Raw genomic sequence first — 18,495 nt, forward strand, 5'->3', positions numbered from 1 at the left:
GAATCCCGCTGGACTCAATTTTTCACATACTTAATGAATAATCACAAATATTAAATATTTCACTGTGAGGGACTTGTGGAACACACATAGTATCAGTGGGGTCTAGGGCAATTACCCCCTGGGCAATTACCCAGGACCATTCGGTCCCCTGGCCCTAATCCCAATCCTAATCCTGAACCTAATCCTACACAGATATGCTCCCGGCGAGACGCTGTTCGTGTCACTGCAAATATCAATATTTGTTTCATTCAGGAATGCGTTGCCCGTCGCTGAGAGAACCCAAGATCATCTCTGAGAAGAGATGCGAGTCTGCTGAGGACTGTGAACCACCCTACATGTGTTGCTACACTGGATCCAGATTTATGTGTGTGAAGGCGTTGGAGGAAAGTGAGTATGAATGGCCATTTTCTGTCACTTCCATCCTTGGTTTGTTCTTTCCTCCCACTACATACAATACAGAGACAGGTTTAAAATGGCCACTAGCTTTGCATAGAGCCCAACAGATTATGATAATTAATGGGTTAATAAAGAAATGCATGAGAGGGTGTAGGCAAATGTATGTGAGGTGCTCTTTGCAAGAACCAGAGCAGTGCAAGATCTGTAATGGGTATTTAGTGATCGAAGCTCATGAATTCCATAGAGCAGAAGAGACTAGTTTTTGTCGATCATTTCTGCCTCTTAGTTAAAGCAAGAAGGCAAGATCTTGGAATTTGCCTCGTATTGTTTTGAGCTTTGTTTTTACCTTTCTTTCCTTCTCTTAACCGAGAAGTAGAGAACACAAAATTTTATATCTTGCCTCCTCACCCTTTTCAGACCCCATGAGGTCGAGATGATGAGATCTCGGCTCTTTCCCTCTCGGACTCTATTCAACAAAGCAAAGCCAAGTCTAATACGGCAGTGTCATCTTCATTGAACATGAGATCTTGCACAATCATATACATGATCGTTCACCTGTTCTGTATTAGCACACTGTAAAGAGGTGTCTCTTGTCTGTTGATCTCTGTCTGTGCAGCCTGCCTTGATAAATCTGGCAGTCAGCACTCTCATGGCGAGGTGTGGTATGAGAACTGCCGAACACAGGGCAGCTGTTTCCATGGAAACACCAAGCACGTCGTCTTCGTGCCTCCTCGGATCCCCGATGGATGCGAGATGCGAGAGATCGAGGGACACTGCTTTCCGAGCTACACATGTGGTGAGATTTGCAAGTTTGGGGAAATGAGGATTAGGGCTTGGGTAAATATTTAGCAATGTGCCTGTAATTGTTGTTGTTCTTTTAGATTTGTGGAGCTCTCTGCCGGGTGGGGAATTTGCTCCAAAAAATATATTTATTCAAATATACCCTTAAATTCAATTATAAAAACCTACACTACTTCTAATTATTTACAAAAAACTAATCACATTTATTTTTTATATTTACAAGTGATATAATTATCATATAATTAAGTGTAATTGTAGTGGATGTACAATTAAATGGTGTGTTGGTTCATATACAGGGCGTATCAAAAAAAAAATTTTACACTTTTGAAAAATTTGTCTAAATTTCATTTCAAAATATTTGGAAGATCTTTTCATATTTATGGATGCCCAATAGTCTCATCTATCAAGTGCAATCAACAGAACAATTTTTTATTCGCGCTTGGCTGAACACTGACGCTCTTTGTCAAGAGTGTGAAAAATGACTTGCGCCAAATTGAAAGAAGATGGGAAATTCAGCCAGCAGTCCAAATAAGTGTTCTCATTCAAACGAATTGCTCTTTTGCTCACAGTTTTGATTATGTTATGATAGTTTAGGAATTTTCTGGCATTTTTCTGTCACATTTTAAATGATTCCATTGTATTACAAATGTATGGAAGGTTGATTAACAACATCAAGTTCTTTTAAACACAGTTATCACAAATCATGCACAGACATATCAAACCCACATGCCAGTCACTCAGTCAAGAAGAAAAGTACAAAATTAATGCATCCTCAGATCATTCAATCAATACAATCAATCCAATCAATCAATCCAATCAATCAATCAATCAATCAATCAATCAATCCTTTTCAGTAAACGATCCTTTTCAGTTGACGGTGCTCTACTATGGAATAGCCTGCCACCCCAAGTGCGAAATGCCCAAAGTAAGAACGGTTTTTGTTCACAGTATTTGAAATGGTGTTCTGGGTAATAAGTTTATCATTTTTTTTTCTTTCTCGCGGGATGTTGATTCACGTTGTAGCGGAGGGCAGAAGAAGAAGCAGATTGTATGTTGTTGTTTAATATTGTATGATGATTAATGTTGAGTATAGTTGATTTTGGTTGGTAGAAATGAATGTTTAATTTTGATGTATAGAATAGTATAATGTATAAGTGAATGAAGAGTTTAGTGTAGATAATAGTTTTTGATTTGGTAAATTGATAGAAAAAATTTAATGGTTGTATAATTGTTTTGTTTTTTTCCTCAGGCATGTATATTATGATATATATGATATGTTTATATTCATTATAGGGGGTGCGTTTTTCTCAGACAGTAAGTTTTTTTTCCATCCTGGTTGCAAACTGCTACATTTATTCTCATTCTTCATTTTCCCAGTGTCATGATCAGTTCTGTTCTGTTTGATGTACTGTTCGGAGTTATGTAAATGTTATTTTGTTGTGATTGTTACCTTGTATGTGTTTACAGGGCCCCCTGGAAAACAGTACTTGATTACTGACGGGGCCACCCTGTATAAATAAAACGAAATAATAATAATAATAATAATGATAATAATCAATCAATCAATCAATCAATCAATCAATCAATCAATCAATCAATCAATCAATCAATCAATCAATCAATCAATCAATCAATCAATCAATCAATCAATCAATCAATCAATCAATCAATCAATCAATCAATCAATCAAGCAATCATTCATTCAATCAATTAATCAATCAATCATTCAATTAATCAATCACTCAGTCAGTCACAATTTTATGCATGTTTAAAATGGAAGATCGACGGGCGGAATATCACCCCCCCCCCCCCCCATGGCTTAAAGACCTAATAAAATGGTTTAGACATTTTTTTCTTACTGATGTAATAATATTAAATGTTAAATTCTAAGTACTTCTGTGGCCGTGCGGGGTTTTTTACTGTTCTGGATTTTGTTCTATATTTGTTAACATAATTGATGTAATTTCCTCGGTTTTGGAAAACTTTCTATACTTTCGCCGCATGCGGCGCACTATCACTTCTAAATTGTGATGACGTCAAAGAACGGAGTCGTCGATATCGATTGTCCGACCAGCCTAGCCATAGCCAGCGAGCTAGCAAGGCTACCCTAGTGCAGCGCAGCGACAGCACCGGCGTTGGCGGCTAGCGCTGGCGGCTAGCGCTGGCGGGGGGCGAGCTAGCGAGCGCACAGCTAGCGCTGTGCTGCACTATTGTCATTGGCTAAGCCTTTGGACAAAAAAATATTCAATGAATAATTGTATCGGATTTAATACTGTCAATATTACAGACTACAACTGTGGTACGTTTTAATATCCATTATTTTCACTGTAAGACCATGAAGACTGTGGCGAGAAAAGGATACTTCGCACTTGGACAACGCTAAGCTTACATAGATTTGTAGGCAAACTCGTGAAATAGGCCCCACCACTGTGTGTCTGTACTAATACTACGGCGACTCGCCTGTTTATACTTGTGAATTCAGCCCCACCATGTGGCGTTCATCGGTAGATAAGCACGGCACTGGGGCTTCCTTCCACAGTATAATACTCTTGAATGCGGCGAACAGGACTTCCTAATATGTCCCTCGACTAATTTAATGGCCAATTTAACCATAAATACAACCCTACCTAACCCTAAACCCTAACCCTAGGACCTACCCTTGCTTGCTATAAACGCACGGGTGCACGCGCAGTGCGGTGGGGCCTATTTCACGATAGCCCCACCACTGCGTGTCTGTACTAATACTACGGTTACTCGCCTGTTTATAGGCCTAGGCCTACACCGTGGCGTTCATCGGTAGATAAGCACGGCGGTGGGGCTTCCTTTCACAGTATGATTTGTATCATAAAACAAAAAACTACTCGACCAAAGCTGACGATCATTCTTAATCTTGGTATGGTTTTTCTTAGAAAATGGCGCATCTAAATGACTGATAACAATTATTGCAGAAACTGACCTTGGGAAACTGGTTAGTTTAGGCCTAGCCTCCCCTTTTTTTCTTTTTTTTTTTGAGCCACGGCCCACCCTGGAACATACTCTAGATAGGATCTAACCCCCCTAATGTATAATACTAGAGTGTAGCCTCTGTACTACTACCAAAGATTCTGCTACTATTACTACTTACTAGTCTACTAGACCTAGTGGTACTAGTACTACAGTCTACTTAACTAGTAGTGGTACTAACATTAGTAGACTACTAGGTGCCCTACTACTAGTAGTAGACTACCAGTACTACTAACGTTAGATCTACATGCTAGTGTAACTTGCTAGCGCCGGCCGACAGGCCAGGCCACGGCCGGGACGCTCCCGCTTGCGGTGGCTGGAGTAGCCGCTCACTTTGTGAGCGAGCTGGGTCTGTTCTTCTACTACTTACTAGACAAACAGTTACAAATTACAGTGTCAATCATGTAGAATACAGTATATCCTTTCTAATGTTAAACTATGGGGGCATACCACACATACCACTCTGTATTTCCCAGGCGATCGTTTCCGTGAGGTCTTATATTCTCGGACTTGGTGCCATGTTCATTCGCTCTTGCACTGGCAGCGGGAGATGCAGCTGGTTCATATCGGTAAGGTGCAGCCCCACGATAACGTTCTAGTTCATCGGCTGCCTCTCCCTCCCCATCTTCCCCTTCAACTTCATGTGACTCCTCTTTTTCTCCGCTATCGTCAGAGCTGCAATCTTCATCATCATCATCAATGTCGAAGTTTACCCATATAGGGGAAGACATTATGCTCGAGGTACCAGGTATTTGTGCAAGCTAACTTAGTGATAATGTACGTGGTACTTATGCGTACATGTCGACAGTCAGTGGGTCGATCGGGAGCGCACATCCCGGGCCCGGGCACCGGGCCTGGCCGGGCTAGCTAACGTGTACGCGCGTGTACCAAACTAGTAATCTAAGTGCTAGTGCTGAGCGGCGTCTGCTAACTGAGCATAACTCCGTGCTTATACGTCATCAATCGGTTCAGAGGTGTTGGTCACGTGACGTATTTTTTCGCAAAAACTGCAACGAGGTCCTCGAAAAATGTGATATTTGGGGGAGTTTCTAGAAGCGATAAAAACCGGAACGACACTGAAACATATTTACATTGATAATCATGACATATATTTCACATTTCTTTTGCATATTAAAACATTAAAAGGCTGATCAATGTATGAAAAACTGATTTTATTTGTTAATTTATTGCTTCAATCATCCGATTGATTATTTCAATGACTGAAAAGTGATAAATTGATGATTGGGTTGATTCACTGATTGACTGAACGACTCAATGACTGACTGATATATCAGTTGATGTATTGATGGGTTGATTGATTGATTGATTGATTGATTGATTGACTAATTGGTCAATCAATTGATTGATTAATGGGATGAATGATTTGAATGTTGATTAATTTGGTACCACTACCACATTAATGAATAACTGGCATATGGTATTGATGTATCCGTGTATTGTGAAAACTGTGCTTTAAAGATCTTGGAGTAATTACACACTCTAATTCTCATCAAGTAATTTAGAAATGAAATCATTAAGATAACAAAAAAATCTCAGACTACCATAACATAATCAAAGCTTTAAGCAAAAGAGCAATTTGTATGAATGGGAACACTTATTTGGACTGCTGGCTGAATTTTCCATCTTCTTTCAATTTGGCGCAAGTCATTTTTCACACTCTGGACAAAGAGCATCAGTGTTCAGCCACGCATGAACAAATATTTGTTTTGTTGATTGCACTTAATAGATGAGACTATTGGGCATCCATAAATATGAAAAGATCTTCCAAATATTTTGAAATGAAATTTAGACAAAATTTTCAAAAGTGTAACATTTTTTTTGATACACCCTGTAGATATAGTGGACTTTTGTGTGTGATTGAGTGCTGTATATGCATTCTTGTCCAGGCAGTGCCACTGTAGTGGTAATGTTTTCCATTACTTTGAAATAACATCAATGTATGGAAACTTGAATGTCGTGTACAGAGATAAGATGCATATAAGTGTGTGTGTGTGTACATTATATGTATATATGAGTATTTGGGGAGGGGGTATGGCGTACCTGCATTTTTGGCTCGTGATCTGCCTTATAAGACTTTACTGTGTATTTTGCTTGAACTGTCCAGTGTCCTCATGCCATGAACTTTATCCAGTTCCAAATATCTTTAGCTCCAAGCTCTTAACCTTTGCTTTGCTTTGCTGATGCTATCTTTTAAAAATACTAATTGGGAAGTAAGTGACTGTGAAAGAGAGAAACTTGGAATCATATATTACTAGTGTATGTAACTATGATGACACTCTCTTTCATCCGCACCCTTCATCTGTTGTTTGACTCCAAGATGACGATTCCTGTCGGTCCAAGTCTTCCTGGTCTGTTGACGAGTGCACCACTTGCTCCTGTGTGGTAGGCAAGCCTGTCTGCACCACCCTGCCCTGTCCGGAGACGCCTGAGGGATGTCGGACCTTGGCCATCGAGGGTGCCTGCTGCCCCGATATCGTCTGCCCCGGTGAGTCCTCGGTCATTATCTCTCAACGTGGGATCACAGAGGGAGCCTGCTGCCTGCCTGCACGCAGTCTCCTCAAATCTTTCCTACCAGAGGGGGATGCCTAAATGAGTCACTATGTCATACAAAACACCCAAAACAATATTTTTTCCATGTGTCTCTGATTGAACAAAATTGTCACTATCTTGTTTTGATTGCATGTGCTCCAGTAAAGTCAACATGAATACAGTCCAACCTCTGTTATCCAGCTTTGTCCAGACCAGCACCTGTCTGGATAAGCAATTTGGCCAAATGTGGGAGAAACAACGTGTACATGTGCACATGCAATGCTGACCCAGTGGTAGCTGAGTAGGCAGTGTACACTTCAACATTGGTGTAATCTATGCCAGAGCCTACTTGAAATCATAGTTTGTTTTTGAAGGAAATTGAATCACTTAACTATAAAGTTCCTCACATGTTTCTGTTGGGAATTTTCAAAAGTAAATCATGTGAGTTTTGTAGAGAAGTTTGAAATGAGTTTGAAATCTCTTCTCTTTTGCTCAGAGTCTGGATATGAGAAGGCCAGATAATTGAGGTCGGATTGTACTTGGAATATTTTTTTTCTTGAGTCTGCAATGCTCTTGTTGTCACTATACAGGTTGCAGCGATGCTGGTGGGCATCCAACAGTAGAGGGCCAGATGTGGAACAACGACCTCTGTACCTCCTGTGTGTGCCACCAGGGAGAGACAGCCTGTCGCCGAGTGGTGTGCGAGTCACCAGGACCCGACTGCCTCCAGGTGTTCCTGCCGAACCAGTGCTGCCCGATGATTGTGTGCCCTGCCGGTAAGTAAAGTCAGGAGTCAGCTGGCCTCTGGAAACCCGCTCGAATGCTGCTTTTGATTTCTAGAGCTTCTAGAGCGACATTTTACTGTCTAATTTAAGCTAGTCCAAACTGTCAAGCTACATACCTCTGTATTGAAAGGAGAATAAAACCCAGATATGTATGAATGGAGGGAATATAGCAATAATAGTAGAACCCAAGGGTGATGATTTGGCTCAGTTGGTAGCGCATCTGCCTCCATATCCAAATGACCCAAGTTTGATTCCCGGGTACAGCTGTGCAATGTTGTTTGTAATCATGACATCCCCTCTAAAAACAGGCAAACTACTCGGTCCCATGGATAGGACATTAAATGGAGATCCCTTGTGGGAGTTTGCCAGGACTTCTGCACAGAAAAGATCCCATTTCATACATTAATCGCAAAAGAGCAGGCCAGGTGCTAACCTGATGAAGTGGTCCATCTGTATACTCATTTAAAGTACTCAATAAAAAACGGGTGAATGATGCCAACCTCTTTTGGTAAGGCCCAGGTGACTAGCAATAGTCAGCCAATGGCATCAACCAGATAAATTGTGTTATACGAAGAAGCAGGAGTGGGACACATCAGCAGAGTTTTAGGAAAACCAGGCAATTCGTTCAAAAGTTATGAATTTTTAAAGATTGGTGCAGCCATCACTGGATGAGAAGACATGCACTCAACACTTTGCGACTTCATATATTGACGATGATGTAAAGAAAACATAAAGAAACTAGAAAAGCACTCTGAGAGCGCAGACCTCCGCCAAGCATGCAGCTCATTTCCACAACTGATCTTGTTCTTCCATAGAGATATCAGCGATTTCCACCCATACGTACTTATAGCATTGTGTGCTGAAAGTCGCCCGATTTCCCAATATAAAAGCCTTTGTTACGTCATAAATCCTCAGCTGCACGGCGCGCCTCGCCCTAGCAGAAACTAGAGCACGCACTTTAGTGCGCGCATGTAAAACTTCAAATACGCGCAGCCTGAACTCCCAAGTTCATTGACCCTACCTGCCAAAATATCAAAAATCCTACATAAATTCCCCCAAAATTCTCAGATCACTACCAAAATTTAATCATCTGTTACTTGTATCATTCTAAACCTTTCCTGCAAGTTTCATCCAAATCCGTTAACTACTTTTTGAGTTATTTTGCACACGGACAAACTAACTAACAAACAAACAAACGAACACACAAACCAACGGTAACGAAAACATAACCTCCTCCCTTGGCGGAGGTAATAAACTAGATATGGATCTTTGTGTGTACTTTCACCCAAAATGTGTGTGATGATTGTTGTAAATCCCTACCAGCAAACAAGCGCCCTTGTGAGATTGTCCGTTCTGCCCTCGCACCCCTCCTCCTCATGGACGAGCGGCAGACGTGGTTGCCGAGCTACTACACCCCAACGTGCGACTCTCACGGCTTCTTCAACGCCACCCAGTGCTACCCGGCCGAGGGGGTGTGCTGGTGTGCCGACCATCTGGGCAGGGAGCAGGACGGCTCCAGGATGAAGAATGGTGTGCCCAGCTGCAGTGAGTCATCTTAACATCATTCTCACTGTTTCAATGTGTGTTAAAGTTTGCTCCAACACAATACCTCACCTTCTTCTTTTCATTCAAGAATAACAGAAACATTTACTCATTGAGGACGGTTTGATTTTGCTGCAACACACATTTCCCATAGAGTCCTGCCCAAGCATACTCGGGACTCGTCCTCAATGGTTTGATTTCTTAAGTTACAGTGTACTTTTCCATAGATTAGCTTGTAACTTTTATCAACAAAAACTGTCTGTGTCTTTACACTGAGCAGGACGGCAAATGCAAATAGCTTGTGGTGTCTACCTCACACTGTGACATGCATTGCATATGGTGGATGCTGCATTCTTCTGCAGTCTCAGTACCCATAACGACCATACTCTCTCTTTCTTTTCCATTGTGAAATTCTCAATTGCAGCATACAGTGGCTGCATTGATCGCGAAGGCAACTACCGAGGCGAGAATGAGCACTGGCACGAGGACCCCTGCACCAACTGCAATTGCACCCTGGGATTGCCACTGTGCCTGGGCCTCAAGTGCGCCACTCCGCCCCCTGGGTGTGACCCGCTAGAGTCCGAGGCTGACTGCAGCTGTCCGCAGTACATCTGCAGAGACTGTAAGTTATCTCAGTGATCATGGCTCTAGTGTCTCCTTAGAAGCATTAAGAATCTTAAATTCACTACTCTCCTGTTTGACTGAAATGATAGCAAGCAGCAAATTGTGCTTATAAATATGTGAGTCTCTTTCATAACTTGTACTACTGCCTTCCTCAGTGTTCTCAAGAAGTATACATCAACAAGGGATAAGGGAAGATTGGTGGTAGATTGCTACTGTACGACAATTTGTGCAACTTTTCAAAAGTATTGAGGCCAGGAAATCAACATTCTAATGGTTCAATTGGCAACCTGCACTACAAGCAGAAGAATTAGAAATATTGTAAGGTGTAGAAGTCATGAAGCAGCATCTGCTTAATGAACAACATATATACAATATAAGGAGCAGTCATACTTGTAAAATCTTGACCATTTTTTCACAAAAACTACAAAAACAGAAGAGGAAGTACAAGTACCACAGGTGTGCTGAGATTAGAAGGCCATCATTGATATTAGTTTTCATCTTTACAGCAAAAAGCTGTACAGTGGGTAAGACATTCTGCACAGAAGTGCGGCCATTTGTGACAGGTTTCTTGCTAGAAATCTTTTGATGCTGTTCCTCCCTTTTTGTCCCCGCCGAACGAGTTCGAGCAGGGGACTATGAAACGGGCTCCGTACGTGTGTGTGTCCGTGTGTCCGTGTGTCCGTGTGTCTGTCCGTGCGTCCGTGTGTGATCAAAATGTTCAAAATGCTACTCCTTCGCCATTTCTAACCCGATTTTGATTCTGTTTGCTTTATATGATAGCACTACATGGGAGCTTTGAAACTTCTATACAGAATTTCAGTTGTGACCTTTGACCTTGACCTTTGACCTATATTGTACATTTTGCTTCAAAATGCTACTCCTTCGCCATTTCTAACCCGATTTTGATTCCGTTTGCTTTATATGATTGCACTAGGTGAGGGCTTCAAAACTTCTACACAGAATTTTGACCTTTGACTTCTTTGACCTTTGACCTTGATTTTTTACCTATATTGTACATTGGCTACAAAATGCTACTCCTTCGCCATTTCTAACCCGATTTCGATTCCGTTTGCTTTATGTGATGGCACTAGGTGAGGGCTTCAAAACTTCTACACAGAATTTTGACCTTTGACTTCTTTGACCTTTGACCTTGATTTTTGACCTATATTGTACATTTTGCTACAAAATGCTACTCCTTCGCCATTTGTAACCCGATTTCAAGTCCGTTTGCTTTAAGTGATGGCACTAGGTGAGGGCTTCAAAACTTCTACACAGAATTTTGACCTTTGACTTCTTTGACCTCTGACCTTGATTTTTGACCTGTATTGTACATTTTGCTACCAAATGCTACTCCTTCGCCATTTCTAACCCGATTTCGATTCCGTTTGCTTTATGTGATGGCACTAGGTGAGGGCTTCAAAACTTCTACACAGAATTTTGACCTTTGACTTCTTTGACCTTTGACCTTGATTTTTTTACCTATATTTTACATTGGCTACAAAATGCTACTCCTTCACCATTTCTAACCCGATTTCGATTCCGTTTGCTTTATGTGATGACACTAGGTGAGGGCTTCAAAACTTCTACACAGAATTTTGACCTTTGACTTCTTTGACCTTTGACCTTGATTTTTGACCTATATTGTACATTTTGCTACAAAATGCTACTCCTTCGCCATTTGTAACCCGATTTCAAGTCCGTTTGCTTTAAGTGATGGCACTAGGTGAGGGCTTCAAAATTTCTACACAGAATTTTGACCTTTGACTTCTTTGACCTCTGACCTTGATTTTTGATCTGTATTGTACATTTTGCTACCAAATGCTACTCCTTCGCCATTTCTAACCCGATTTCGATTCCGTTTGCTTTATGTGATGGCACTAGGTGAGGGCTTCAAAACTTCTACACAGAATTTTGACCTTTGACTTCTTTGACCTTTGACCTTGATTTTTTTACCTATATTTTACATTGGCTACAAAATGCTACTCCTTCACCATTTCTAACCCGATTTCGATTCCGTTTGCTTTATGTGATGACACTAGGTGAGGGCTTCAAAACTTCTACATAGCATTTTGACCTTTGACTTCTTTGACCTTTGACCTTGATCTTTTTACCTATATTGTACATTTTGCTACTAAATGCTACTTCCGGCGGGGACATATATTACGCACCGCGTAATTTCTACTTTTCCTTGTTTCTTCTTCAGTCTGCTTTGGCGAGCAGGCCGGATTTCGCCGGCTGGGGGCTGTTTGGGAAGGCGAGGACTGCACCCAATGCAAGTGCTCCAGCGAGGGAACAATATCCTGCGGGCCGATGGCCTGTTCAGTGCCCAGGCCCATCCCTCCGGGATGCCAGAGGCTGAAGAGATCCAGCAGCGAATGCTGCCCATCGGTCACTGTCTGCCTGGACCGTAAGCTAGAGCCAGTTGTTGATTTGCGGGAAGCTCTATCAGGGGTTGTGACGGGAGGTTGTAGTTGATGACAGATGTATGAGTTCTTCTGGTAATATCAAGTGAACAGCCACAAAGAACAAGTTCACCTTCATAAACATAAGGATTGAGAGAATGCAGCAATATTAGTAGAACACATCAGTGAAAGTTTGAGGAAAATTGGACAATCAATGCAAAAGTTATGAATTTTTAAAATTTTTGTTTTGGAACCGCTGGATGAGGAGACTACTAAGGCTCGTGATGTCATATGAGTACAACAGTATAAAGAAAATGTAAAGAAAATTCAACATGTTTTCATTTTTTTCGCATAGTAAGAGAGCACTTGACTTGCCTCTTTCTAAAGGCAATGGGAATAATATTACCCATAACATATGTCAGTAACGAGTCAAGGGAATATATACTTTTTTCAAAAGATAAACTTTTGTGAAATTCTCTTTATATTTTCCTTATATTGTTGTACGCATGTGACATCACTACAGACTACACTACAGTAGTCTTCTCATCCAGCAGTGACTGCACAAAAACTTCAAAAATTCATAACTTTTGAACGGATTGTCCGATTTTCCTCAAACTTTCAATGATGTGTTCTACTAATATTGCCACATTCTCTCAATCCTTATGTTAATGAAGGTGAACTTGTCCTTTAAAAGGTTGAGAGATAATACTTCATTCATAGATTTCACTCATTTGTTTATAACAATAATATTTGGAGCAACCTCATTTGCCTAACTTGGAGGAGGTGATGATGTCATTGTATCACAAAGCTCTCTTTGACCTGTGCATGATTTTTCACTGGAATTTACTTTTTTGACATGAAAATAACGAATAAGAACATCCATGGCATTAACTTCTTGTAGTCTTGTAATAATCCAGCAAGGGATGACATTCCTGGGGAAAGGGATTGAAGTCTTTGAATTGTCAAACCACCAAAATATAGAGATTGTTATGATTTTTTGTGTGTGTGTAAATGTGAAATGAATTCTCAAATATTCATAAAAACTAAAAGAATATGAAATGGATAGATGAGAGAATTAATTCATTCATTTGTAATGAATGATTAATACTACAAACATGTCTAGTACCCACACTTTGACCCTGAATCAGTTAGGGGGGTCATACTGAATGCTTTAATTGCTCACTTAAAGTTTCAACACAACTCTTACAAGATCTGACAATCCCCTAGAAGCCTCTAGTCAAGGGGTATGGGTTCTATTTTTTTTTTTGCCAACAGCTCTCTCAGCCTGCCCGGATACCATGCCCGTGGCCCAGTGCGGCAGCAACCCGTGCCTGACCACCTTCTGTCCGGTCCATCCCGACGCCATCTGCCACGTCAACTTCTGCGGACGCTGCCAGGCCATCTTCTACCAGAGGGGCGTTCCCGTGGTCGACTGCTCGCCGAGGCTGGACCAGGCCTTCCGGGATCTTCTCGTAACAGATGGTGAGGAAGTCCATTACTTACCGTTTAGACATTCTAGTTGAAAAATAATATTACAGGTATCGATATATCCCTTTGATGCACACAAACAAGTTACACAGTCTCGAGTGCTTGTACACCCTGGACACCAGAGGGGTGTATTGTAGGAGTCAAATAGTTAGTCTGTTACGAAAGTCTTACAAAGGAAACTGTCGCACAGGTTTTTAGCATATGGTTGAGACTTCATACACAATACACATAGAAGCTGTGCAAGACATACTTCATGTCTCTGTCTGGCAAAAGTTGCCTCGACAACCCCAATCAACCACCAAAATTTTTGCTTGCTCAAAGTGATATAACACAGACTACTATCATCCTTTGTGAAAACTTATTCCTTTTCCCTGCACATTGTTTTCCGATTGGCGTGCATGCTGGAATGTCATCAAAGCCAAATGTCACAGATATCTGGAAACAATAATTGCCAGTGAATAGAGATTACCTATTCACCGTAATCCCTATTGTGTCAACATGCATGGCCTTCCTACTGGACTGAGGCACAATTAAGTGGGCATGCTAGCACATAAATACAACTGTTGGTCAAGTTTTGATGAATTGCTGAGTGCTGGTAAAAAAGCTTTGCCTCTTCTCATAGGAAGGTAGAGAAACTAATAATTTAATGAGAGAGAAAAAAGGTGATATCGTAAAAGCTTTGAGTCTGTCTAATTTGTGAAATAATCTGCACTGCAAAGTGGAGAGGGATATGCCACCTGTGGCTCTGAGTACCTGTATGGAAAATATGGAAAATAGAGTTTTTATATTTTTATAAGCACTCACTCACAGAGGCTTGTTCTGATGGTCTTCTTCCATGACAGTTGCAGCCACAAGGGGCCACATAATTTGCAACCCAAACCAGAAACTGCCCACAGCATCGTGGAGCGAGTATTTCCCGCGATGCACCGCCTACGGGACATTCTCACCCAAGCAGTGCGATGCCACCGGAACGTGTTGGTGTGTTGATGAGGATGGTCTTCCAGAAAATAACCCCAAGACATCATCAAGCAGTCGGGTCACTTGCGTGGAAGGTTAGTATGCGTGCAGAATATACCTATAAGCCTCACCACTTTGTATTTCTTCTTGTTGGACATATATTGTATCTGTGTACTCATCAGTTGTGTGGCTCTGAACTGCATGTAAAAATGTGTACTGCCTGTAGAATTTAAACAGTTTTAAAAGAAGTACAGCGCCATCTCTGACTAAATTATGGACACACTCAGTATAGCAAAATGTGTATTGAGCACAACGCTGGAACTCAAGACGATAAAAGACTTGGATCTGTAATTTTCTAAATCTGACTTTATGTCTTGATTCATAGTCACCTACAAAAAAATGGACACATAAAACCAATCTTACATCAATTTCTTGGACACATATGAAGAGGTCAATCTACATATATGCAAGGTTAACTCGTTGAGGACCAGCTGATTTTACTATAACATGCATTTCCCACAGACACCTGCCAGAGTATCCTTGGGACTAGTCTTCTACAGGTTAATGTGTTTCTGCATTGTGTCTAGCTGACAGAGCATTCTGTATACTTCTTGTACCTTATTAGTGGACATAAAGGCTTGTAGGAGGAACAGGAAAGGAAACTGCATATCTTGATGACCCCAGTACACAAGAAAATGTCAAAAACTTTGCAGGTTTGGTTAGAAAAGGTTAGAAAAGATTAAAGTGAGATGCTGTACTCTGTGCTGTACCTCCAACAGCCCCATGTCGTAAAGAGCTGAACGAGAATGCGCAGAAGGCCAACCGAGGCGACCCCGTGACCACGAATCCGGTGTGTAACAGTGATGGTACCTACGCTGAGGAGCAGTGTAACATTGACGGCTCTCGCTGCTGGTGCAGCGAGAGAGATGGCACCATGGTACAGGGCACGGAGCGGCCCAGCGGACAGAACCTTACTTGTCGTAAGAACTTTTCTCCTCCTCCACCTCCTTCTCCTCCTCCTCCTCTTCCTCCTCTTCCTCCTCTTCCTCCTCCTCCTCCTCTTCCTCCTTCATGTCTCTTCCTCCTCCTCATCTTCTCCTCCACCTCATCCTCTACCTCCTCGTCCATCCCTCCTCCTTGATCCTTCCTCCACCTCCTCTACCTCCTCCACCACCTTTTCCTCATCCTCCTCTACCTCCTCCACCTCCTCCACCACCTTTTCCTCATCCTCCTCTACCTCCTCCACCTCCTCCACCACCTTTTCCTCATCCTCCTCTTCCTCCTCCTCCTCCTCCTCTCCTCTTCCTACTACTCCTCCACTTCCTCCTCCTCTTCCTCCTCCTCCTCCTCCATCTTCTCCTTTTCCTCCTCTTTCTCCTACTGCTCCTCCATTTTCTCCTCCACCTCATCCTCCTCCTTCGTTCCCTCTTTCATCACTTTCCCTCATTTTCTTTGAGTAATCACTTCATAAAAAATAGCTTGTTTAATATCCTAAACTCATTGTGTAAACCAGTCTTCCCACCCTCATGTTTTCAAAATGTACTTTTCCCAACTTTTTTTTCCCCAATAAATGATAATCATTCTGTTGCTCCTGAATGATCATCTTTATTGGTACACAGTGATAAAGGATAGAAAGAAACAAGCAACACAGTTCTATGGAACATCACGCACAGGACATAGCTAAAAGCTAGCGTCTTTGTCATTGCAAGTGAGCCATGTGTAGGCAAACCAAGTTGTCACATTTCTGTCTTTTGCAAGCTGTTATTACAATCTGAAAAGATTTTCTTCATTATCTACCAATAAAAAGTCCATCTGAATACATTGCACGAGTGTCTGGTTTAAGAAGTTCATACATGTGATAGCTTGCCTTTACATCCCACATACGAGTGTAGTGTATTGTGTCAAAACATATTATTATGTCTAGACATAATATGAAAGCCTCCTTTTTCTAATTTTGTTCTTTTTGTCCAGAACCAGCATGTGAAGGAATGCAGCCACTGGCGGTCATCTCTTGCAACTCGGTCAGTCCCTGTCCGCTGAACTACTTCTGCCGCTTCCAGTCCTTGTCAAATCTTGGAATCTGCTGTCCGCAGGGTTGAAGATGAAACGATGCCAGCTCCACATTGTTGCACTTTCCTGTGAAAAATTGCTCATCCATCCAGAATATCTTCTTGTGTCTCAGACTTTCTCTGAAAGTTCAATTGAAGCAGTTTGAGCTCGACTGCACTCTGTAGGCAGGCAAGAAAGATACTTGCTGAAAGTTATCTTGCTTTTTCACCCGAAGTCGGGAACATGCTTGAAGTGGTAGAGGGATTACAAACCCATAGTCTCTGGTTTGTTTTTCATCTGAATCTGTTTTCTTGCTCATTGCCCGAGTTCATATAGACCTTAACGTGTCAGCAAACAGAGACTTTTATGCAAATAGCTATGCAGAAAACCTCTTGTATACACAATCAAGATACATGCACAAACACTGCTCATATTACCATGTTGGCATAATCAAATAATCATATATTTTTTTAACATTGTTTTGTGAACTTTGTCATTTTTCAATTTTCATATTATGTGAATGTATTATTTTCATAAATTGTTACTCATTGGCTGATGTGATATTTGAAAGCAGATATGACTGCACTCTGTAAATTTATACCCCTTCGATCCCCTGGTCTTCCCCTTCATATTTATATCTGTCTGTAGCGCACACTGTATTCAAAGCATGATACTCTAGCTCAAATTATCAAAGCTGCTAGATTACCCTCAGTCAAATTCGAATCCACCTACCTTCATATCCCTGTCCAAAAACTGCTGCTATAGGGGGTAAGAAACCCAAATATGTATGTAGTCACCCAGCTCAAAACGAACAAAATCTCTTGAAAACGGAAAGAACATGCTTGCCGAAACGTGGGGAGTGGGTAGGCCCTTTTCAGGGCCACATACGTACCCAAGAAAGAATACGCTGTGCACTGTTAAGCCTTCTACTACCCAGTGTTTTACTGCCACGTAAGCCTTCAAAGATTTCGAAAGTCAGAGAATAGTATTCTCTGTTATGACCAAAGTATGTCATTTGGGTGGCAGACTCATTTTTTGTTTTATAGTTTGTCTTACCTTGGAGATTAGTCTTTTCTTTACCTACTGTCAAAATTTGTCAGCTTAAAAATTAACAAAAATCTGTAAATATCAGCAGGTTTTGTGGGCCATATTTGTTTTTTTTTTTTTCAGATAGGTGTTTCTTTCACTGGGAAATAGAATCTATTTTCACGGATACTTCTGCACTGCACGCCTGAGTGACCATAATTTTTGAATCCTCTTGTTTCCCTTTTCCGTGAAACTGGACCTCCTGTCTCTTTTGTATTTCAATCACTTGAGTGGGGTAGGATGGTCCAATTTTTAACAAGTTATGTATCGTTTTAGACCTTAGAGCTTACTCCTTCAAACTATGTGGAAAAGCAGAAATTCATTTTGGCCCACTTTTTTGTGGGTTTTGAGCTGGGCAGTCACACGGTATGTGAATGATGTGAATGCAGATAATAGTATAATTATGAGAACGCATCAGTGAAGTTTGTGGAAAATCAGATAATCAGAGTTTCGGTACAGTTGTCGCTGGATATGAAGACTACAGCGATTTGTGATGGCACAGGTGGACAATGACACAAAGAAGATATACAGAGAGTCCAACATATTTCATTTGTCTGGGGATGATATTTCCCTCAATACGTGTCAGTAACAAGTGCAAGGAATTTGCACTTTTCACACAAAAATAAAATTGTGTGAAATTCTCTTTATATTTTCCATTTACCATTGTATGTATGACTTTGACATCACTTATCATTGTAGTCTCCTCATCCAGCAATGGCTGCATCAAAAATCTACAAATTCATAACTTTTGAACGGATTGCGTGATTTTCCTCAGACTTCACAGATGTGTTCTACTAATATTCTGCATTCAC

The 18,495-nt window shown here is 41.3% G+C and overlaps 1 protein-coding gene across 1 annotated transcript in view; it reads left to right on the top strand.

The window, feature by feature from the left end:
* The window catches only part of LOC140228835 (uncharacterized), a 22,366-nt gene extending 4,712 nt beyond the window's left edge, over positions 1-17,654 (top strand). Inside the window, exons 7-17 of the mRNA XM_072309108.1 lie at positions 253-387; positions 1,013-1,192; positions 6,539-6,706; positions 7,341-7,526; positions 8,859-9,080; positions 9,502-9,699; positions 11,905-12,108; positions 13,379-13,585; positions 14,434-14,643; positions 15,328-15,528; positions 16,520-17,654. Of these exons, the coding sequence (XP_072165209.1) occupies positions 253-387; positions 1,013-1,192; positions 6,539-6,706; positions 7,341-7,526; positions 8,859-9,080; positions 9,502-9,699; positions 11,905-12,108; positions 13,379-13,585; positions 14,434-14,643; positions 15,328-15,528; positions 16,520-16,647 (2,039 nt within the window). The 3' untranslated portion in view covers positions 16,648-17,654. The remainder of the gene's footprint in view (positions 1-252; positions 388-1,012; positions 1,193-6,538; positions 6,707-7,340; positions 7,527-8,858; positions 9,081-9,501; positions 9,700-11,904; positions 12,109-13,378; positions 13,586-14,433; positions 14,644-15,327; positions 15,529-16,519) is intronic.
* Positions 17,655-18,495: the final 841 nt, after the last annotated feature.

The sequence above is a fragment of the Diadema setosum genome, chromosome 5 (assembly GCF_964275005.1).
Source record: "Diadema setosum chromosome 5, eeDiaSeto1, whole genome shotgun sequence".
Classification (NCBI taxonomy): Eukaryota; Metazoa; Echinodermata; class Echinoidea; order Diadematoida; family Diadematidae; genus Diadema; species Diadema setosum.